The following is a 23,832-nucleotide window of genomic DNA, read 5'->3' on the forward strand; positions in this document are numbered from 1 at the left end:
ACAATGCACACATAATGATAGCTAGAAACCCATTTCTTAACAAAACTATAGATGATTAGGCTCTAACCAACAAGTAATGAAAAACAAAAATAGAGATTAGACATGAAAGACTTCACGCTAGGGACAACCAAAACATGAATATTTGTAAGAGATATGGAATTAGATCTCGATGTTTCTTGATTCCTTGCAAACAATCACAACTTAGTTACCTCTGCTTCATACCAAAACTAAAACTAAAACTCCTAATTAGTTCAAGAGGAATTCAAAATTCTTACTGTAAATGTTAGTACTGACTGTCCCTAGGGTTAGGAAAAATATTGACAATGAGGAATTAACAATGACCTGACTGACACTCATTTTTGCGTGACAGCAAATATATATATGCACATTTGAGTTTTCAATTTTCAATCTGTGGGGATGTGGGGACCTTTGATCTTGAACTCTCACTTACAACCACATGGGGGAGAGTTAATTACCACATAGTGGATCAATGTCAATTAGTTAAAACGGTAACTGGTGCAGTAGATATAGGTCATTTATGAACCAAAACTGGGCAGCACAAAAAGCAAAGGAGAGAGTCGAGAGACCTTCCTATATCAATTGGACCTTGCTCTTCTTTCAGGAAAAGACAAATTCTAAGATGCCACTTTTCCTTCTCCATGCATGCTTCTAGAAACATCCACTTTATTACTTATGGTAAAACTTGCTGCACCTTCACTTTCACTTTCACGTGGGAGAAAAGAGAGTCAATTTATGGAGAAAATAACGCATGAAACTAAAGGAGCTTCTCTAATCCTAGCTAGCTAATCACTCTACTCACCTGCCGTTCGATTGAAGTTTTACATCAGAAATAGATATGGCTGCAAAGGTGTTGCCATTTTCACCATTTTAGGGTTTAGGGGTGTGCCTGTAATTTGGGTATGGAGTGATAAAGAACCCTAGACTTCAAACAATCTGAAGTGCTTCAACATTTATTTACTCACCATCCCCACTTCACGTTGATATAGCAGTGAAACCTAGCACACGTCTTTTTCCTCAAACAACGTGGATCAAATCACATAGAAGTACTTATGCATATTGACCATGACTAAGTAATAATCGTCAACGAAAGTTAGTGATTTAGTAATTCATAATGATTTTTTTATTTATGATGATTGTCCTCCAGCTTCTATATAAATCCTCCCGTTTTATAACACTTACTTTTGTTCACCTCCTCTCTCTCTCTCTCTCTCTCTCTCTCTCTCTCTCTCTAGAAAACACACAAACATGTCAACACTGAATCATCTCTTCGATCTTCCAGACCAGATTTGCTATGTCCAATGTGGCTTCTGCACTACCATACTACTGGTTACTCAATATTTGCCCTCTTTTTTACTAGTAGATTGAGAAAATTTTGATAAAGCTAGCATGACTGAATTAATTCTTGGGTTTTGATCTGTTTCTTACTCTTTTCTATTATTTTGGCAAGTTTGACCGATTGGTTTTATGTAAAAACGTAGGTGAGCGTCCCATGCAGCAGCTTGTCAATGTTGGCCGTCACGGTCCGATGTGGTCACTGCAGTTGCCTCCTATCAGTGAACATGATGAAGGCCTCCTTTGTTCCCCTTCATCTCTTAGCTTCACTTACCCAAGATGAGGTACATATAAACCTATATATGTATGAGTAATTTTTTTTATATATAAATCTCATCTGGATCTTTATATTTCATAGGGTTTTTAGGTCTTAATCAATATGATAGTGTCTCTGTGAAATTTTTGATCTCTTTGTAGCAAAAAGAAGAACTTTGCTTGGAGGAAATGGTGGAGAAGCAAAACTCCTTGGACATGCGCAGCCCATCAATGGTGATTTCCAATTCTGACAATGAAGATGAGGATATAATCTCCATGAATCCCATTGTTAACAAACGTATGTTTATAATCCATACATAGTTTGGTTTATGTTTATAATCCATACATGATTTGGTGCAATGCATCAACCTTATCTTAATTACTATTATCAATCTGTATGTAGCGCCGGAGAAGAGACAACGAGCTCCATCGGCTTACAACCGATTTATCAAGTAAGATTATTCACTTTACATGCATAAGATGTGATTGAGATTCAATGGGGAGTTTTAAAACTTTTATACTACTTTCATCTGTTAAACAGGGAAGAAATCAGGAGGCTTAAGGCTGAGAATCCAAGCATGACTCATAAGGAAGCTTTCAGTACAGCTGCAAAAAATGTAAGGTCTTTTATAGCCAAGATGATCAGTAATGAAATTGAATTATAGTACTATTTAACTTTGTGATTTTGCGTGTTTGATTATGTGCAGTGGGCACAGTTCCCTCCAATTCAGTACAAAGAAGATGGTCCATATGGAGAGAGTTGCACCTGCAGCGAGCTGAGAGAGGAAAATGCGGCATGGAAATCTGATATGCCTGAGGTAAACCAAAGACCCTAAGTTCCCAACTTTGATCATCAGATTAATTTCAACTCTACCTAACAAAACATGAAAGCCAAAAGAGTAATCAATTAAGTAAACCCTAATTGACTATTGTTTACAGATCTTAGTTATGCAGCATGCGTGATTAAAATATTGATCACAAGCATGTAAATCCTAATTGAATTTTGTTTATAGGTTACTAAACCCTGACTAAACTTTTAATGTAATCATTTCTAATATAATTAATCCTGCTAATGATCAGAATATATAGCAATTATCCAGGTCCGGGGGCTGCAGGAAGGCTAATAGTAATATTGAATATCCCAAAGCTTGTCACAATCCTTGTGTGTGTGTATAATAATTAATTTATGCCACTCATGTATTTATGCATAACTTTCTGTTGTGAAAATTTCAGGCAGTCGAACATGGCAAAGGTTCCCGCGAGAGAAAGGCCCCAAGGCATTCCATATGGGCAAGGACACCCTTCGAGTGAATGAAGACTTGACCTAAACTTCTATAACAAGAAAGCCGTTTGATTTTCAGGCCCACGATTTAGGGTTACAGTCATTTGCTATTTTAAGAGTAGATTCTCTAGGGAATGTGGTTTTCGTTTCAGATGTTGATAACAAAAGTCTTCACTGACTGCAGAAAGAAGTAGTACTCGATCGATTTGCTTTCAGATGAGCTTGCTGATTGTGATAGAGTTAATATATTTGATTTGGTTCAGTTAAACAAACTCAATGTTTTCTAGTTCAATTCAGTTTCCAAGTAAATCAAATTTCTCTATGGTTATGGACTGCATGCAAATTCCATATGGTTGTGACAGCTACATTTCCTCAATAAGATGTGCCAGAGACTTGGTTACAGACTAGCTGGGACTGTTATTATAAGAGACAATTAATGACACATTTCAAAACTAGGATGTGTTTGAGTAGTTTGTCATACATCGTTTGTTTAATTATCTTGCCCATGTTTTTCAATAATTATTGTGAATGATGCATGGATACGTGATGTGTTTATATGTATATACATATACATATAGATGTTTGATCATGTTCACATGAAACAGATGAAATTTTCATGCATGGTTCTCTCGGCCAAGGGAGTCTCCTTGATTTACCTACCTCCAATAAACTCTATGCTTGGTTTGAATGACTACAAATTCAGGCAACGGAAATAGATGCTGATGAATCATAGTAAAATCTATCTTTAAGGCAAAGTCGCAACTTAAACCATTCAAAAAGTGCCCCAGCCCTTGTGGGAAACTAGATAAAACCTATATTTGTGGCACACACAGTCATGATCAGTAGCAAAAATATTTTATACTTGACTGGGATTTTATCCATTTTCCCAAATCATCGAACGTTATTTTCAGCTATAATTACAAACTAGGATATTCAAAATGATGGCTAGCTAGTTTTGAGTTGTAATTAATTAGTTTAACTTCCTCACACATATATCAGAAAAACCACATTCACTTCCAGTGCTGTTTCCTTCTTCCAAATCTTGGCCCCCTTTGAATACAACTGCCTGAAACATAGAAAATGCAGCAACCTCATATAATTAAGTTTGCTATAATTTTAAAAATCTTATTAATTATTCTTAGGCCCCATTGCTGTATGAGTATGTATCCTTATATACATACATACATACATATATGAATAAATCTTCCCGATTGAATGTCACACAGTTACAATGATGCATATATATATGTGTGTGTGTGTGTGTGTATTGGTGTGGTTGGGGTTAGATATACATATATCTAATTTTGTGGAGTAATTTATGAGCGTATTGAATGCAAATAATTCTGAAAAAATAAGAAAAGTAGAGATGAGCTGGGTTCTTACCCATTAAAGGTCTGGGAGAAATAGAGTGGAAGTATGCTTGGAAGAAGTGCCTATTCTCCTTTTGTAGCTCTCTCCATACTGCAACCATATATATATGCTTTCAGCACTCACACATACACGATTAAACCAACTAACTAGCCACACACACACATATATACGTATTTTACACTTGAAAATTGAGAAAATCTCGAGAGACAGACCTGTAAGCGTGACGAGTGGCCTAATGCGTGCATGCTCTGCTAGTGCCTTTATGCATTGGTCACGATTCATGTGAAGTAGCAAGCATCTCTCAATAAGATGTTGAACCTGTTTTTTATATGTATCGGTATCAGTACTACAATTTCCATGCAAAATAAGACTAGAAACTATTGCCATGCATATAGTGCGATCGATGTGTGTGTACTGGGACACAGAGAGAGAGAGAGAGAGAGAGAGAGAGAGAGAGAGAGAGTACCATTCTAATGTAGCTTTGAGGGTGGCAATGAAGACATGGACCAAAGTGATGACTGTGATACATTTCTCCTGAGTCTCGATGAGTCTAGGGTTTGGACAAAAACAAAAGGTATGAACAGCTAAAAGAAGAACAGAATAGAAAAGAGAGAGAGAGAGAGAGAGAGAGAGAGAGATGTAGAAAGAAAACAAATATAAAAAAAATACTATTTAGAGGGGTTATATATAACAAAAGACGACCTAAAATACTAGGGAAATGTTGTTATCCACAGATATCCAAGCGAAGGGCCAAAATAGCACTAGAAATCCAAACGATAGATTCACCTCATCTGCAAAGACTCAAAAAGATAAGAGAAGACATATATTTGCGTTTATGATGAGATGACAAATGCGTGGCTATGGCTCTAGCCACTTCACTTGATGATTGATGACTTGAACCAACCAGCATATAGGCCCTAGTTAGCTATCTAGGACCAATCCCACCCATTAACTTGCTACCTATTTTCCGGTCGTACATTCTACTTGCAAGTTGCCATGAGTAAATATTGTGTTATGTATATGTTAGGCCTCTTGATGTAGTATCGTGTGATACATGAATTAATATAGATGTTATATGATATATAATATAAATCTCTATTGTGATACAAATGATATTAAAAGGAGAAAATTAAACTCAGAACTTTAGATCCAAATAGATTCTCTATTTTATACGTTCATTACTTTTTTAGACTAAGTATATAAATATACTGTTTTTTCGTTTTCATCTCATAGTGTATTGAAACATAATGACCTTTCCAAAATTCAGTTTTTTCGATTTTGAATACTTTTTAGACAAATGTACAATTTCTTCTTTTTCATTTCTTATAATTTTAACATTTTAACCACAAATTGTTTGCAGTCCAATCCCTTATTTTATTTTAATGGGAATCTAATTTGCTTGCCTATAAACCATGAACTTCGTCCAACCCTTGTCAAACTATACATTGTCATTGTGAGAAAATGGTTGTGTTTTTATTTTTGTTATTGTGGCGCATGATCTCAATTGTTCTAAAATTCACACCTTTAATAATCAAATTCATCAAAATAAGATAAAAAGGTTATCCTTCACTCTGAAAATGGGATGGATGGGACCATATAAAAGTATGAAAATCTCCTTATTTTTATTTTTTTGTTAATGGGTGAATTTGTTCTTCATGGGTTTGGGTCAATATTATTCTAGATTGGTGTGAAGCTTATGTGCCTCAATGCTTTGGTCCCAGCCTCATTCTCCCCACACCACAATAAAAACATGTCAATGAAAGAATAGATACTATGATGAATCACCACGAGATAGTTCAATTGAGGACGAATTTTAAACTTGTATTCTACACGGTATGTTTTGGGTTCGATTCTTAGCATTAATGAATCATATGATGGTGGCGGCCAAGACAAGGCTGAAATGCATCTGTGTCCGTCCTCCAAAATGATAAACTAACATGACGAAACCACCAACTAATGCTCTTTTTAAGGAAAAAGAAAGAAAGAAAGGAGATGATGAACAAGTCAATCCATTTACACAAAGCCAAATTGCCCCCAACTTAGCAGAAAAGTCAATTGACCATACCCTTAATTCATCGCATATGTTCAGTTCCACCATCTTCATGGCCTAATCGAGTGACTAATCCACCTGATTAATTATCATTATTTAATTGATTATCTTACACACCATGCCATTGCCACCATCATCGAGTAAATTATTATTTATTCTATTGACAACTGTTGCCTTTGTATATAACCACGTTGATTGAAGAAAAAGGTAGTGCAACCACCTGATGGCCTTGTTAGTTGCAAACAAATGGAACTTATTCCCCTAAAGTCAGGAGAGGTTCCATCTAGTTCAACTTTAATCGGCCAACCATTCCAAAAGAAAAAGGATTAGAACACAATGCATTACTGATTACTTATATTTTGGAGGATTTGTTCAAGTTTTAAAAATCAAATCTATTAAATGTTATTATTTGCTTATGATTTCGTTCAAGGTTCTAAAAAGCTCTAGGTTCTAGTCGATGTTGAATAAGGGCTTAGGGTCTAGGGCCTAAGCGGTTTTTTTTTTTTAGTACATCGATATTTTTATACTAAGAGAAGGGGAGTTCGGCTAACCATACAATGAAAAACCTAATTTGGTATCGAATTCACCATCCATGAGATTTGAACCTAAGACCTCTCACTTCCAAATGAAGATAAATGTCACCAGACCGTAGTACTGAGTGGCCTAAGCATTTTTTTTTTTAAATCTTAATCAAATTGATTATACAACAATAAAAATATATAAATACGTGACTACTTATACAATTATACTTAAAATATATATATATATATATATATATGTGTGTGTGTGTGTGTGTGTGTGTACATAATTGTATTTGGAAACATAAATGCAAAATGAAAGGATATATAAATTATCAGTACTAAAATTGATTGAATACATAAAATGAAATATATATTCAGAGTTATTTTACAACAAAGAAAGTCAAGAATTATTTTACAAGAAATTATCTCCAAACCCTTAACCTAAAAATAAAAAGTAAAAAAGAATTGGACTGCCTAGGACGGACTAGAGCCACCAGACCACCTAATTTCCACCTAGAGGTTTCACGGATTTCCTAGGCGCCTAGGTTCTAATCGGGGACGCCCAACCTTTGCCTAACTCCTAGGCCGGTTTTTTGAACAGTGATTTATGTATTCATATCGAAAAATAATTGATAACTTAGGAATTTGTTATTTGCACTTTTAAGTAGCCTTCAAACATTTTCTAATGAAGAAAAATAAAAGAGTAAGCGAGAGAGAAGCTTAAGATGACCATTCTAAAGTGCTATGACAAGTCATAATTTACAAGGTTAAGAGAACGACAAGTTTTTCAATTCATGAATTTTGTTTTCAAACTAAGCGTAAGAAGTGTAATTCACTTTAAAGAAAATACATATCATGTAGACAAAAATACGTGATAATTAAAGGAGTGCACAATGCACGCGATACTTGGTTGTAGGTGTCAATTCCTTCTGACCCGGTGACACCTTCGTCCCTTCTAAGGACAATAACAGAGAATGAGTTGGAGAAATTCACTTCCATATTGTAAGAACTGTCCTGTGTGATTAAGAGCAGTTCAAACCGTGCTCTTTAACCTTCCAAACCTCCAAGTATGGTAATAAGGATCAAGAGTGACCAGATTCCAGACCCAACGCCAAGAAAACATGTACCAAACTCAGGCATTGTCAGTTGATTTCTCCATGAGCTTTGAAGGAAGTTGAGATTTCACCGTAAGTCAATTGACAATATAAAGAATAACCTAACTCCTTATAAGTTCACGCAAGGTTCGGTAAACTTCCAAATTCTTCACATCCTCAAAAATTTTAGACAATTGAATTCTTACCATATATGTCATTCGTTGCAGATGATACGTTTTCATACATGCGTTTACACTTGAACATGATTCTCAATAATAAATTGATAAGACTTTGGTTCATAAATTCATATATATGATGGGATGATCTATATATATGCATGTATTACTTCCCCTGCTTTCCTTACATTTACAAGAAAGAAACTCATATTAAAATACATCCCAAGGACCCCAAATCACGTCCAGATCAACAGGAAAAAAGAGAGGAGAACGAATCACGTCAAAAATACATAATTCTTTTATGGCATGTTTACGTAAGGGAAATGGGAATGGGGAATTGCACACAATCCAACGCGTTTACCAAGACTTGGAGGAATGAAAGCATCCGTGGGGCCCACTTAAAATGGGAAACAGGTTACTGATTTTTCCGGAATTGGATTACTGAACAATGGGTAGTAATTCAACTTCGGAAGAACGCCTCAATCCGGAATAAACTTTTCTACCCCAAACTACCCTTCTCTCCTTCTATCTCTATCTCCACTTCTCTATGCCAAGAAAGATTATACATATTTCATGGCTTGTGGGATTGTGCAGGTTTCATGACCAAAATCAGAAGGGAAGAAGATAGGAGATTTTGGATTTCAGTTTTGATGGCGACGACCACAATCAATTCAATTCATCCACCGACTCGATCTCGCCGGTTTAAACATTTACAAAATCAAGAATAGGTGGAGAGAGATGAATTTGTAGGGGAGAGAGAGAGAGAGAGAGCGCAAGGGGAGCCGGCTGGTGATTACAGGAAAGGCGGCTATGGGTTAAAGGGTGGGGAAAAGGGATTGGGTCACCATAGAAAATGAAAATATGGGAAAGACAGAGAGACGGAGTGGTAGAGGTCTCAACAAAATATTAAAAATATGAAAATATGAAAGTTTACTTTTAAAAAAAAGGTAGCCTAAAAGTATTCTCTGTACTAAAAAAAAATAATTAAAAGTAATTAGCATATAACATAGATTAGTTAAAATATTTATTTTAGTAATCACATTATTTTTCATTCCGATTTATGTGAATTAGTAAACGATTTTAATATATCAATGTCATTTCTATTCTAATTTCAGACAGTTTAAGTAAACAATTTCAACAAAAATCTGATTCTGATTCCATCTCAATTCAATTCATCTCAATCTAATTATGAATTAGTAAACGCGCCCTTAGTTCTTTCACAAATGTACCTTTTGATACAAAACCTCATCGTAGATATCACTCGACAATATTTATATACAAAAACGATATTATTTTATGCAAAGTCTGAGTGTGATGTGGAGTGTGGGGAGGTAATCAGATCAGATCAGATGATGAATGAAACCCACCGACCCCTCTATTATTATTCTGTTTTCGAAGAAAAATCAAGAGCCTGCCAAAAAAAAAAAAACAAGCCTCAGAAAATGAGCAATGGGAAATGCAGGCCGAAGGCTCCTTTCAGTGCAATGACGTGTTGTTGAAAGGCATGCATGTGAGGCGGGGAGGCAGCCCGATCCATCCACACACTGACACTCAACGGCTTTTAAATTTTGAATTTTTGGCGACACGCACTATGATTTGTACATATGTGCGGACAGTTTCTTTGTACCGCTAACGATGCTTCTTCACGTTATTCAAACAACAAGGAAAGAGAGAAAGGAGAAGATTTCAGAGATTGCATGCCTGCCTGCCGATTGCTTGCTGCCAAATTATTTTTTACTTTTGATCCAAGCAACAACAAAGCGAGCCACTTTTCTATGTGCTTTGGGTCTGCCGACCATCTCATCTTGTTGTTTAATAATATACATACTTTCTAGATTAGGAGGAGAATATTGTCATTAAGTTAGGTACTAAATGGTCAAATTAGAAATGTTTACTCTTTATTTTTATGTCTCTTTTAGTTCAATTCAAAAACTGCTTTAGCATTGTAATTGTTTTGGAGTCAATACAATCCTCATATAAAAAACAATGGCCAGACATAGGAATAGGATAGAAGCTTGACCTCGACCAATCCAGTGGACGAATCCTCAAAGAAAGCGTCCTAATCAGTAATATTATTATCACTTATCTTCAAAAATAATGTATCTTATTGTCACTTAGAGCACTCCCACCGTTGCATTTAGCTCGGGGGACCGGCTCCAGAACAAAGGCCCGAGGGCCGGTGGACGGCGTCCAGCGTGACGCAGGCCGGGGGACGGGGGAGGCCCGAGGGCCAGGCCCGTGAGGGATTGCCAGCCCTTGAGCCCGAGGTGGGAGTGACGCAAGGCTGACGCCAGGATGGCGTCAGCGTAATATTTTATTTTTTTTGTGTCAGGCGCGTGCACCCCACCCGCGCGTGGGGGCGCGTCCTGACACGTTAATCAGAAAAAAAAAAAGGTTTGTCTGTTACCGTTGGGAAGCCACGTGGCTTCCCACGGTACGTTAGATCCTAACGGTCACTTAATGTGGACCGTTAGATCTCAACGGTAAAAAAAATTCAAACTGTCAGATTTAATATCCACCGTTCGATCTGAGATCAACGGTGGATATTAAAATGCTTTAAAAATTAAAAAATAAATGAAAAAATAGTTTTAAAAATCTGAAAAGTTACCGGTGTGACACGTGGCACAATCTGGAGCGTTGGAATTCAAATTTTTTTATATCCAACGGCAGAGATTAATTAATTGAATAAAAATTTAAAAAAAATTGTAAAAAATTCAAAAAAATTCAAAAAAATATCTGAAAAATCTGAAAAAAATTGTAAAAAAAATTGTTTTTACTTTTCTATAAATACCTTCTCATTATCATCTACCTTCACAACAATTTCATATTTTCTCAACTACTTTCAATCACATTCCTTTCTTTGTCTCAAAGTTTGAATCCATTTTTTTTCAACAAAATGACCACTGGTGCAGGTACGAATTGGTCGCTTATTGAAGATGTTGCGTTGTGTACTAGCTGGGTTGAAGTTACTCATAGTTCGCTTACGGGTAATGAGATGCAGTTGCGAGAAATGTGGAGTCTTATTCATACAAATTTTCTTGAGAAAATTGGTGGGCAAAGAACCAAAGAATCGATGTCCAGTCGTTGGAAATTACTTAGCCAATCGTTTAGTACGTGGAGAGACGCTTTGGCACAAGCTAGTAATAATATTCGAAGTGGGGAAAATTACTCGGATATGGTAACAAGATATTATTATTTATTGTTTGTATTCTTTATTTGTTACGTACAAAATTTATTATTTATTGTTACTTATTTGTTACATTATAATTATGTTGTTTGTTACATTATAATTATGTTGTTTGTATTATTAATTTGTTTGTTACATTATAATTATGTTATTGTTACTTATTTGTTACATTTATTTGTTACATTATAATTATGTTGTTTGTATTATTTATTTGTTACTTATTTTCATTAAAATTAATGTATAATATCACTTACATTAAGAAAAAAAAATGTGTATATTTAAGGTTAAAATTATTTACTAAACTTGAAGCCTTCTTACTTATTTTCATTATCTTTGTTACTTATATATATATATATATATATATATATATATGTATATATTTGCTAGTTACTTATTTTCATTATAATTATTTATTTGTTACTTATTTTTATTGTGTAGGAACTTCAAGCACAAGCTTGGTACGCTGCCAAAACCAAAAGCAAAAATAAATCATTCAACCGGTGGGAATGTTGGAATATTGTCAAAGATTGTCCTAAATTTAGAGTTGTGCCAGTTGGTCCAGAAGTGCACATGAACAGCACCCCTCTACACTCTACACCCGATGATGAGAGAGGAGATGATGCAGAAGAAGTACCCGAAACGCCCCTCCCTGAACAAGCGTCGGGTTCGACCCGTTTTCCAATTAGGCCTCAAGGTAAGAAGGCTTCAAAGAGAAAAGGGAGTGCTTCCAAAAACGATTATGCAAAGTTCATGGAAGAACTTACTCGCCAAGGTGAATTGACTTTGGCGAGGGAACTGGCGAAAGATGAGGCTGATAAGGCTGATAAGGCATCAAAAGCAGCAGCTGTTGAGAGAGAATTTTATGCTAATGAGAGAGAAAGAGAGCTACTTAGGCAAGAAAGGGAACATGTTAGAGAAGAAAGACGAGCTCAACAAGATCGTGAGATTATGAACATGTCTTTAGAAGGGAAGTCTCCAAATTCTAAATTTTTTTGGAAGTCAGAGAAAGCGGACGTGGTGCGAAGGAGGCGTGCAAGAGAAACAATAGCAAGCCAAGGTGGTTCTAGCACCGCAAGAGAAGATCATCCTAGCAGCACAAATTGGTTAAGTGATGATGAATAGAGTACTTTTTGTAATCGGAGCCCATAATTTTCCAATCACTTTGGGTTGTAATTTATTATTTATTGTTTGTATTATTTATGTTGTTTCCATGTTCATGAATATTTATTCAAATTAATTTGGTAAGTTATTTATATTAAGAATTAATTTGGTAAGTTATTTAATTTGGTAAGTTATTTATGTTGTTAAAAGTCCATTAAACATAAACATAAACATAAACATAAACATACTAAGAATTACATAAACATAAACATAACAAAATTACATAAACATAAACATAAACATACTAAGAATTACATAAACATAAACATAAAAAAATTACATAAACATAGCAAATAATAAAACACACCAAATAAAATAACATAAACATACCAAATTCAAAATAACACACTAAAATGAACTTAATTATCCTCAGCTTGTTTCAATGCCCACTGGTGCTCTATCAAGTCAATTTGTCGGGCATTGTGCATGTCTGGCATTTGAAATGCAGTATATCGTTGAATGAGCCTTTCATTGTAACGTCCATCCCTTTGTAATGGCTCATGTTGTACGGGGTCATCGGTGGCGTCATGAGCACAATATATACGTGTTCTTGAATTGTTCATCGGGTCTGGCTCATATTCATCAACAGCTTCATAATCGTACTCATCTTCCACAATCATGTTGTGAAGAATGATGCACGTCATCATGATGGATCGAAGCGACTCTACATCAAACAATCTGGCAGCACCCCTGACGATCGCCCAGCGAGCTTGGAGGATACCAAAACAACGCTCCACATCCTTCCTGCACCCCTCTTGACAACTTGCAAAGTGTTTTTCCTTCGCACTCCGCGGACGTGGCACTGTTTTGACAAATGTTGACCAGCGCGGGTAGATGCCGTCAGCTAGGTAGTATGGCCCGTCGTACATACGTCCGTTGACCTCATATGTAACTTTTGGTGCCTTTCCTTGCAGGACATCGTTGAACACTGGGGATTGGGCAAGGACGTTGATGTCATTTTGAGCTCCCGGGACCCCGAAAAAGGCGTGCCAAATCCATGTATCAAAAGATGCCACCGCCTCCAGAATGATACTTTTTGCCCCTTTTCTGTCCCCGTAAGCGCCTTGCCATGCACTTGGACAGTTTTTCCACGTCCAGTGCATACAATCAATGCTTCCAATCATCCCAGGAAAGCCACGCATCTCCGCCTTCTTCAACAGCCGCTCCAAGTCCATGTGTGTGGGTTTGCGGAGGTACTCAGCGGTGTAGATAGATTCGATTGCTCCGCAAAACCTCATCAGGGACTCAAGAATGGTTGATTGCCCCATCCTCGTTATCTCATCCACTTGGTCTGCAGATGCTCCATATGCAAGCATCCGCAAGGCAGCAGTAATTTTTTGCTCCGGTAGTAGACCCATAGCACCAAAAGCATCTTTTTTTTGCACAAAATAAGAATCATGGTTGCAAACAGCAATCATGATTTTGTTGAACAAATGTCGTTCCATTCTAAAACGACGTCTAAAGTACGTATCAGGGAATGCACTATTAGGAACAAAATAATCATCCAAGAGTTCCATACCTCGTCGTTGCCTGCTTCTATCAAGGTTTCCGGAACGCCTTGGCCTGCAGATCTGAGCCGCAGCTTGGATGACTCGACGGGAATGTGAGGCTCTGCCCCTTCTTATGTCGTCATCTCTCATTTGACGCTCCTCATCTTCTTCCCTCTCATTTCTTACCCCCTGCTGATTGAACATTGATTCTGATTGGTTAAACAAGTCTTCCTCTTCCTGATTCAATTCCCACATCATCCTTGAGGAAGAAGAAGAAGACATTGAAAGAAAGAAACAGAAACTATGAATATTGAAACTGATTTTTGTGAATAAGGAAGCAGAAATTATGAATAATGATAGAGATCTTGAGAATTTTGGTGTGAGATTTGTGAAGATGGATGGTGGATTATATAGAGGATTCAGAAAGGATTAGGTTCTGCATAATGCCACGTGGCATGCCGTCATTCGTTAAAAATCTGATGGAAATCTATCATCCAAGATTGTTAACAGATTATGACACGTGGCATGCCGTCATTCGTTTAAAATCTGATGGAAATCTATCCTCAAAGATTGTGAACCGATTATGACACGTGGCGCGACGTGATTGGTTAATAATCTTATCAGAAATCCATATTATAATTATTTATTTTGTATTATTTAATAATACTTAGGATAATGACACGTGGCGCACCGACAACGATTAAAAATCTTATCCGATATTACATTTAAAATTATTTTGTATTAATTTTATAAATAAAAAAAATACTAATATTTTATTGCCTATTGCCAGGGCTATAGAAGTGTAACGGTGGAGATGCAAAATCTATTGCCAGGGCTACTTACTGTTCATTAAGGGCAATTACTGTTCATTAGGTGGATTGAATAGTGTATTGCCAGGGGGAGGGCTCCAACGCTGGAGTTGCTCTTATGAGGTCTGGAAAGGTTAAAGACATTTCAGCTCATCCTTGTCCACAACAAATGATACACATCTTCTCAAAACTTTCAACCTAAGAATCACGCATATTTTTGGCTGTTTCGTGCCTAGAACCCAAGACCTGAGAACAAACCTGATTTAGAATTCTACTGCATTCCCACTTGACCATTGGTCATGGTTACATTGACATATGACTATATTTTCGGAGGATTTTTTTTTTTTTTTTTTGGAAAATGCTAGTGATACCATTTTTAAAACCATGATTTTTAAACAACATTTAACGGTTGATGATTGAATTTTTTTTAATCACGTGATCTATATTTTTATTTTTTTTTCATTTTAAAGTACTGAAAACAATCTTTACCTAAACAAGAAAATGGAAGAAGTCTATCGTTCCAGAACTTTGTTTCCTCTGAAAGAGCAGACGATGTTTTTACCTCATTAACTATTTTTTTTTTTCTTTTCATAATTTCAAAAATACTCGTCTCTTGATTATGATGTACACCAAGTTTTTGGTTTATTCTTTAAAAAATGCATGTTCAAATGTTCAGTGCACAGAAATTCAAATTCAACTATATGGGGTTGGTTTTGTATCATAATTGTAATGGGACAACTGACTTTGTTTTATTTTCGTGTTTGATTTTATGATTTGGTTCGGATTTGGTTATATGGCCAATATATAATTGGTACCCGTATAATTAAGAAATTGCATTAGACTGGTCTTTATAAACTTGCAAAGGTGTCATCGGATGGCAACCAAAAACCAAAACTTCAACGCCACTCAACCCTTGCAAACGCGGCGTCATCAAATTAGCTTGAGCAGATGTGTTTCTCGAATACACTTCAAGTTCGAGATGAATTTTTAGTTGTGACGGGAATACGGATGGTATACCACGTGTTTTTATGCAAATGATAGGAAATTCATCTTTTAAGTTATTAACATTTTAACATATATATCCTACCATTTATATAACGACACGTGATATACCACCTCATATAACGGTCACATTGAAAAATCTCTCTAAGTTTGAATCCGCCCCTTCGCATAAAATTTCTTCTTCTCAGTTCTTTGTGCAAATTATTTTCTGAAAATATTTGGGTCTCGAAGGTTCTAATTTTTTTTTTTTTTTAATTAATATATTCTGGTGTTGTTGGTCCGTTATGTCTACTCTCTAATCCGTGAATGATGGGGTTTGATGCTGATGATGGCTCCTCGTCTGTCCGCTCACCCGCCAAAATTACCCTCCAACGACAAAACGGGTGCGTGGGGGCCGCTCTCCGGTGGGACCCATCCCATTCAGTCAGCCATGAGGTAGCCAGCTTCCTCAACACACCCACCCCCCACCCCAAAATTCCCGCTTTTAATAATTTCAATTAGTTTCTGACCGATGGCCCCCTCCCCTCCTCCGCTCTCGTACTAATTCTACCCATACCACACGACATGTCGTCCATACCCCCATCATAATAATTTGAGAATATTTTTTTCGATGTTTATCATCTCATTTATTACAAGTAAATGATTTTGAATATGATATTTGTGTAGTAGATAGTCACAAAATTCAAACTTAAACTTATTTAGTGGCAATACGTAGAGAGTATTATCACGGTTTGTGAGTGTCGAATATTATCATCACTTGAGAACGGTAAGTAAAAATGCATCCTAATAATTCAACTCGTTTAATAATTTTGTTGGACGTCCCGATGGAAATGGTGTGTTGTTTTTACCAAATGCCATTGTCTTTGCTACCAACTAAGCCTCGCACCTTCGTAAATGGCCTTGTCTTTGTTACCAACCAAGCCTTGCACCTTCGTCTCGAAAACGACCTTTTTGGTCCGTTACCATCGAACGAATCGTTACTTCCTATATGATTTGGTAGGTTTTTTAATTATATTTATGACTTGGAATCAACGGCCAACCAGTAAAAGTTGGTAAATAAAAACACATAAAAAGACAACTCTACCCTTATGTTCATAACTTCACTTTAATAACAAGGTTTAATAATTGTGGATATTCATGTCAAATAATCAAATTAATAATTGTGAATAATCATTAAAACAATTATAATAAAAAAAAAAATCTAAAACTACCGTGAGAAATAATTTTTTCACTTCTTCTCATCAAAGAGAAATTTTTTGTTGTGTCGAGAACGCACACTAAAAAATTCTCTCCTCATCAAAGGACTTCTTCTCTTCACGTCAACTATCGCACTTCCCATCGGTAGCATGTTTGTCATCAATTATTTGTGTTTTCAATTTTAATTTGTGTTTGTTTGCATGAATAGATGCATCATGCATCTCTATGACTTTTCTCAAGAAAAATACAAAAAATAAGAAATTATAATTTGGTTCCCGTTGTTGCACACGTTTCAATTGCTAGTGGTAATTATGTTTAAGTAAATAAGGAACCATAAATAAATAAGGTAGTAATTCGTGATGGAAAAAAAAAAAAAAAAAGTGAGTGAGTGCGGGGGAAGTGCACAACCGAACAACTTTTTTCAAACGGTTGCATTTGGAGTTAAGAGATATATGAACTTCTTCGAGAACTTTCTCAATATAAAAAATAAAAAACTTCTTCAAGATAAAAACACAAAAATAAAAATAAATATTAGATTTTCTCATTTTATTTTTAATTCTTATCCACAACTATATATGAAAGAGATTAACTTTCTCTATATATGTTTATTACTCTGAAATGAGATAAAAGTCATAAACATATGAGTGAACAAATTGATGAGATCAACCATTCTCGCTAATCAATTTAATTTATGATTTTTAGATAGTAGAATATAAGTCATTAATCGAAATAAATATAAATTTTTAGGTGGTAGAATATAAATTGTGCACGATGTCAATAGATGTTGAACTTTTTGATACTGACACAATCATATAGATAAGAGAGACAATTATAACTGAAACATAGGAGCTTGTTTAAAATTACTTTTAAAAGACTAAAAGCATTTTTGGTAAAATATTTTTTAAAGCAATTCTCAATAAAAATTCAAGAAATAATGAAAAAATATTTTAAATGATTCATGCAAAAAAGATATGAAGTGATTTTAAAACCCAAAACTAATATCACCAACCGTACTTTCAGTTGTTTAATAGCACTTTCTAATTACAATTTGAAAGTAAATGAAAACTGCAAAAATAAAAGGAGAGAGAGACAGAGAGAGAACGGCAATCCGTTTGCGTAACCACAAGCACCGAGATATGTATGCATGTGTGTAATGCGTGTGATTTGGATTGAATAAATTTTGGGTTTTGGGCACTCTCTCCCACTCTCATCCATCCTCCTTCCATTTCTTCATAATATTTTGATCCTCCATCTTCTTCCAAACCACAGTAACTCCACTCTTTAATTTATCCGGTTTCGATCTTTCAGATCTTCCTCTCCCTTTTACTCTTCCAAATTTTACTTCTTGATCCTTTATCTTTCTGGGTTCTGCGTTTCACTCCTTCTGGGAAGCTTAAGCATCATCTCCCAGAAGATTCCAAACGATCGGTTATCGAAAAAGCAGTGCATTCTTGAGGTATTCATCTTATTTTTACTTTTTCCTGTTAAATTCTGGAACTTTTGTGATGGTTTTTTTTTTTTAATAAAAATTTTTTTGGGTGGTTTTCTGGGTCTGATTGGAGTTGGCATGTGATTGCAGGATCTGGGCAAGCACCGATTTTGCTTGAGACTGAATCAAAGAGGATTTGGATATTGAGGTAACTTGCTCTATCTGTGATGCTGCTGCACTTTCTTTTGTTGGGTTATTGATTTTTTGTGGATGTTAGGTAATGTTTTGTTGGAAAGGAATAATCTTTTCAGTAGGAGATTAGATTGGCATTGAATTCTTTTTGTAAACGATCTAAAAGATTGCATTTTTTTCCTTGTTTAGATTGGTATCTTATTGACTTTCCATATTTTCAGGATTTTCCTAACCTCTTAACTTAGATAGGAGTTTTCCAATTTTTTTTCTCTGTTGAATATTACAGCACCCTCTGGTATATCAAATCTCATCTCTTTTGTAGCACATTCAGTTTATTGATTTATCTATCGAGCTTTGTTTTGTGTCTTTCGTTTCTGGAATCATCGATATGCTCTGAGTTTATCGCATGTGTGTATGTTGTCTATCTATGATTGCGTTTGTGTTGGTAGATGTTATCGATTTATAGGAAGTGCGATTACTTTTATTGGCTGCTTTTGTTTTTTCCGTTCGGGTCAGGTCTTGAGTAATGTTAAGTTTTCCTTGTTTCCAACGCTACTGACAGGAGATGACAAGATTGACTTCATTTTTTCCTGCAGTATATCAATCATGATTTGAAGTTACAGAGTTTAGATTTACAGCTGCATTAAAATATTGAGACTTCTGCATTGTGATGCATTCAGCATTTTGTTTTGATCTTCAATGTTTTTGGATTTGTAGATGCAACTGATGTAGAGATTTATATTGCAAATGCTTCTGCATATATTATATAATGTGCATTGACATGCATTCTCTCGAGTTTTTATGTAGTAAACGAAGTGAAGAGCCCTAGCTCCTTTCCATTTTAGCTGTAGATTGAACTCGATACCTAGTTTAACACCATCAAACTCATTATAGCTTGAGCCAATTCAGCGTCAACAGGACGGCGTATTAAGATAGACTTAACAACTTTAGATGCGAGCTGAACGAGGGTTGTCGTTTTCTTTTTTTACTTGCATCTACGGTCTATGTTAATTCAAAATCAATTTTCATTTAAAGCCAGCAGTTTATGTATAACGGATACCCTCATCCCTAGCGTTAATCCTGTCTGTAGTGTTCCCGCATTTGGAGTTTTACTTGAAGTTGTAGACCCACTGGAGAAGCGGTGTATTCAATTTAATGAAGTAAAATTTAAATGTGGGTTTCCAACTTTGTTTAACTATTTCCTTGCTTCGTGTTTTCAAGCATATACTGTAACATTGTTTCCACCTCTTATACTATTCTGTAACTGCTTATGATAAAGCATTTTAATATGTTACTATTATGAAGAGAATATCCTAATTTTTGTGGAGAAACCCATTTTCACAATGCACTTGCTCTAATGACGTGTCTCTGTGTAACTTGGTCTCTCAATCTACTTAATTATATAAAAACCCATCTATAGTAAGGTTGAGCATTACATGCCTTTTAGATGATTATTTCTTGAACTCGTGGAAACGATTTGATTATTTTTTATGTACATTGGCTGTTGCTGGAGATCCTTCACAAGCACTTGGTCTTGGCCATTACCCCACTTGTTCTAATTCAAGATTTAAATTTTCCCTTTTCCAGGTTGATTCTTGCTGTTTAAGTTACCAACCTTCGCCTAAAGAAAACATTTGAGGTAGTTACTTTGTCTTATACAATGTTGGGAGGCAACAATAGTAACCCCATGCTTCCTGTTTTCGTGGATGAAAATCGATTCCCATATCCGACAAATGCTTCAAGTCAACTTCAGCTGTTTGGAAATGGTAAGTTGTTGTGTCTACATTCTTTGTTCCGGTTGGAACTTCATAATTAATTTAGATTAATTGATTTTAATCATCTCTACATGTTGATATGTAGTTCCTACCTTGCAACTCAGTCTTTATTCAGCATCAACTTTTTCCTTTCTGGAATTGTCTTTAAGATGGAATTTCAACTGATGTTGCAGTACAAGCTGGATGTAACGTTGATCCTGTAAATTATTTTGGCACTGAGCATATCACTCCCATGCTTCGGCCCAATAAACGAAACAGGGAAATGGAAGATATCTCAAGACAGAAGAAGCTTCAGATTTCTTTGAACTATAATGTCTGTCCAGATGAAGCCGATCGTTCAGCTAGCATTCCAAACCCAAATGCTGTATCAACGGGGTTAAGGCTATCATATGATGACGATGAGCGCAACTCATCAGTTACTTCTGCGAGTGGAAGTATGACAGCTGCACCTTCAATGATCCTATCCCTAGGTGACAATATTAGGACTGAGCTGGATCGACAGAAGGAAGAGTTTGATCAATACATCAAAATTCAGGTACTTGTGATCTTCAAGCACAAATATCCACATTTCTCATATTCCAGCATATGGTTTGATATGTGTTGTCTGTCAAAGTAAAATCGGTTTAACTTTTGATTTTTAGATGACAATTTGCAACTTTATAGTTATGTCTTTTCTCATACAATTTGAAATTCCATTCTAACTTCGTACAGATGTTGTCTTAAAGATGTCTGTTATTTACGGTATAACAAATCATCCATTCTCGCTGTAACTTTGATCAATGATTCATACTCAGAAGTATAGATCCTGTTTGAATGTTGAACATTCTAGTCCAACAGCTTAAAATTTTTGAACAGGTCATTGTGCGTTTCTCTTTTTCTGTGTGTGAGCATCGTACTATATTTAGTTGCTCATGTAAATCTAATGTTGGATGCTCATCAAACAGGAGGAACACTTGGCAAAGGGGGCAAGGGACATGAAGCAGAGACATACGGCTTCTTTCCTTGCTGCCATAGAGAAAGGTGTCAGCAAAAAGATGCGCGAGAAAGACTTGGAAATTGAGAACGTGAACCGTAAGAATCAAGAATTGGTTGATAGAATAAAACAGGTGGCTGTCGAAGCGCAAAATTGGCACTACAGAGCAAAGTACAATGAGTCGGTTGTTAATGCCCTGAAGAGCAACCTCCAGCAAGCAATTTCGCAGGGTGCGGACCAAGGGAAGGAAGGATTTGGAGACAGCGAAGTTGACGATGCTGCCTCCTACATCGATCCAAATAACTACCTGACTATCCCAGTTGGACCAGCGAAATCTGTGCCGAAGAATTACCTAGGGTTGAAGGAGCAAACGGGTTCGAGAGCGTGTAGAGCATGCAAAGCGAAGGAGGTGTCAATCTTGTTGATGCCTTGTAGGCACCTGTGTTTATGCAAGGACTGTGATGGTTTTGTCAATGTTTGCCCTGTATGTGAGTCAATGAAAACTGCTAGCTTCCAAGTGTACTTGTCCTAAATTATGAAGCAACTTAAAAAATTATGTGATGCACTGTTGATAATGTGTGATTTTGTTCTTTGAAATCAAAATTTGTATGGAGAGGTTCTAGTTGTCTTTATAAAATGAGTTATAGGCTTTTGCTTTACGTATTTTTTAGAGTAAATAAAAGCGTTTTTGCTATCCAATGTGTTTTACATTGTAGTCGACAGAAAAAGTTAAAAATGCATTTGAATTGTAGAAGCGCTTTTTAGAAAAGCAGTCTCTAAAATGTGATTGTGCGCATAAGTGCTTTAAACAAAAACAAAGTGGCATATGCAATGCATAATTTATAGGGTAGTGGTGAGAACCTAATTCATCCGATTCTCTGTCGCCCGTCGCCATACCACCAATGGTGTTTTTGCTTTAATATTTGGGTAGAGCACTTGAGCACTCAGGGTTCGCGTGGCAGATTGACAAAGGCACCACCGCCACCACCACCATCGTGGCAGCAGCACAAGAACGGAACCATATTTCTGCCTGTCATGTGGAAAAAGAATAACAATGAGCTGCACATGATCATTCTTTCTCCACCCGAGGCAGGCAGCCATCCACACTAGTTAACACCTATCAATAAATATTTTATGATCTGGATCTGGTTCGATGGATCTAATTTTATTATAAAACTAAAATTTGAAGTATGGAAAATGTTTAAGAGAAGGGTTTGAGCTTAGAACGCAGTGGATTGAAGAAGAAGACTCTAACCACCAGGACAATCCATCATACTGTATCTCAAGACATTTATATTATATTCATGAGTATGATATTAATTACAATATACCTGTCCTAATGTGTTCATATTTTCATACATTTTGATCGTATATTTTCTTTAATTTTTGTACATTTGAACGAGTTATATGCACTAAATTTTACTTTAGGCGTCCAAGTCTTCGTTTTATTCTTTCTTTTTATCATGTAGTCCCGACTCATGTAGTCCCGATATCGAATGCCTAAAGATCAAAGCAATATAATTTAGTACATATAACTTGTTCAAATGGACAAAATTCAATAAAAAAAAATGATAAAATTGTATGAAAATATAACCACATCAACGGTAAGTAAACGATTGTCATATGGTTTCTGGTTTTCTTCTGAATTTTATCTGATATCTTAAGCACTGGGTTTCCCAGCCATCCTCTTGTGGTCCAAAGCCCAAGGGCCTATTAGCATTTAGTGCACAAATATTCAAGGCCAGAAGAACAGCCCAAATACATTCAATAGAGGTACAACTGGAAGATGTATTCTCTTCTGATCTGGCTTCTGGACCCAGTCACATTGAGATTTAAGGTCTAAAATACATAACGTGTGAGGGGGCACCCCTTCTTCCGAAGTTACGGGGCTATTTTACCGAGCTCCCTAGAGAGAGTTGGCATCATGCCCATTCTTTATCTACCCATCTGTGTTGGTTTCGGGTAACAGATACCCTTTTGTTGAAGCGAGTTCAGACCGTCGTGAGACAAGGTAGGTTTATCCAATCGGTGAGTGTCTCAATAACTAGTGCAAGGGTGAACAAACTTCACTTGGTGAACGAATATTTGAACTTAAGCGGAGCCTGCAGATACTTTTTTGAACTCAGGATCTCAAATACAAGGAAAAATGCTCGAAAAGCAAAAGGCGGGTACTTTTAATTAGTCTAAAATTCCGAATAGTTGGCAGAAAACTTCTCTTTTCAAGAATTTCAACAAAAGCCTGCAAATATTGGAGTCCTAATTAACAACATCCGAGTTAATTAATCAAACAGGATACCTATTTATTTACACTTAATAACAGCTGCCAATTGTGACTCCCGCCTCGTGCCTTTTCTTTTTGATAAGAAAAGTAAATATTTGGCCGCGAAAACAAAAAAGAAGGAATGTGTAGAATCTAATATAAAAGGATCTGATATGTCAAGAGAGTATAGGATTGACTTTCTATTTACTTAAATGATAGAGAATGGACATCCTCTTCAGATCTTAAAGTCTAAAG

The 23,832-nt window shown here is 36.0% G+C and overlaps 3 protein-coding genes across 5 annotated transcripts; 2 read left to right on the plus strand and 1 right to left on the minus strand.

Annotated features, from left to right (window-relative positions):
- The first annotated feature begins 1,204 nt into the window (after nt 1-1,204).
- On the plus strand, nt 1,205-3,224 carry LOC125471339 (axial regulator YABBY 4). Its single transcript, XM_048571653.1, has 7 exons — nt 1,205-1,347; nt 1,500-1,637; nt 1,771-1,906; nt 2,012-2,060; nt 2,150-2,225; nt 2,316-2,426; nt 2,842-3,224. Exons 1-7 carry the CDS (start codon nt 1,267-1,269, stop codon nt 2,917-2,919), a joined length of 669 nt encoding a protein of 222 aa, XP_048427610.1. The 5' UTR covers nt 1,205-1,266; the 3' UTR covers nt 2,920-3,224.
- Nucleotides 3,225-3,726: 502 nt separating this feature from the next.
- On the minus strand, nt 3,727-4,904 carry LOC125471340. The gene is made up of 4 exons (XM_048571654.1): nt 4,728-4,904; nt 4,474-4,579; nt 4,274-4,351; nt 3,727-3,956 (listed from the first exon to the last, which is right to left on the minus strand). Exons 1-4 carry the CDS (start codon nt 4,788-4,790, stop codon nt 3,901-3,903), a joined length of 303 nt encoding a protein of 100 aa, XP_048427611.1. The 5' UTR covers nt 4,791-4,904; the 3' UTR covers nt 3,727-3,900.
- A 13,100-nt stretch (nt 4,905-18,004) lies between these two features.
- Nucleotides 18,005-21,976, plus strand: LOC125471665 (probable BOI-related E3 ubiquitin-protein ligase 3). 3 transcript variants are annotated; one of them, XM_048572357.1, is made up of 5 exons: nt 18,005-18,404; nt 18,511-18,585; nt 20,157-20,335; nt 20,430-20,879; nt 21,289-21,976. In XM_048572357.1, the coding sequence occupies exons 4-5, from the start codon at nt 20,577-20,579 to the stop codon at nt 21,847-21,849; spliced, it is 864 nt and encodes a 287-aa protein (XP_048428314.1). In that variant the 5' UTR covers nt 18,005-18,404; nt 18,511-18,585; nt 20,157-20,335; nt 20,430-20,576; the 3' UTR covers nt 21,850-21,976. The 3 variants fall into 3 exon arrangements, with proteins under 3 accessions (XP_048428314.1, XP_048428313.1, XP_048428312.1); XM_048572356.1 differs by having other exon boundaries at nt 18,006-18,404; nt 20,518-20,879; XM_048572355.1 differs by having other exon boundaries at nt 18,006-18,404; nt 18,528-18,585; nt 20,518-20,879.
- The last annotated feature ends 1,856 nt before the right edge of the window (nt 21,977-23,832 follow it).

Source organism: the organism of the source record quoted next, unplaced genomic scaffold, assembly GCF_019419815.1.
Source record: "Pyrus x bretschneideri cultivar Hongxiangsu unplaced genomic scaffold, Pyrus_bretschneideri_v1 Contig6, whole genome shotgun sequence".
Classification (NCBI taxonomy): domain Eukaryota; kingdom Viridiplantae; phylum Streptophyta; class Magnoliopsida; order Rosales; family Rosaceae; genus Pyrus; species Pyrus x bretschneideri.

What these genes read in the sequence shown, in the direction of transcription:
- LOC125471339 (XM_048571653.1), top strand. Translation starts at nt 1,267, where the DNA reads ATGTCAACACTGAATCATCTCTTCGATCTTCCAGACCAGATTTGCTAT. An exon ending in GAATCCCATTGTTAACAAAC is followed by an intron (nt 1,907 to 2,011) that starts GTATGTTTATAA and finishes ATCTGTATGTAG; the next exon opens with CGCCGGAGAAGAGACAACGA. An exon ending in GGAAATCTGATATGCCTGAG is followed by an intron (nt 2,427 to 2,841) that starts GTAAACCAAAGA and finishes TGAAAATTTCAG; the next exon opens with GCAGTCGAACATGGCAAAGG.
- LOC125471340 (XM_048571654.1), bottom strand. Translation starts at nt 4,790, where the DNA reads ATGTATCACAGTCATCACTTTGGTCCATGTCTTCATTGCCACCCTCAA. An exon ending in CTCAAAGCTACATTAGAATG is followed by an intron (nt 4,580 to 4,727) that starts GTACTCTCTCTC and finishes TATAAAAAACAG; the next exon opens with GTTCAACATCTTATTGAGAG. An exon ending in TTCTCCCAGACCTTTAATGG is followed by an intron (nt 3,957 to 4,273) that starts GTAAGAACCCAG and finishes TCTATGTTTCAG; the next exon opens with GCAGTTGTATTCAAAGGGGG.
- LOC125471665 (XM_048572356.1), top strand. Translation starts at nt 20,230, where the DNA reads ATGTTGGGAGGCAACAATAGTAACCCCATGCTTCCTGTTTTCGTGGAT. An exon ending in ACTTCAGCTGTTTGGAAATG is followed by an intron (nt 20,336 to 20,517) that starts GTAAGTTGTTGT and finishes CTGATGTTGCAG; the next exon opens with TACAAGCTGGATGTAACGTT. An exon ending in ATCAATACATCAAAATTCAG is followed by an intron (nt 20,880 to 21,288) that starts GTACTTGTGATC and finishes CTCATCAAACAG; the next exon opens with GAGGAACACTTGGCAAAGGG.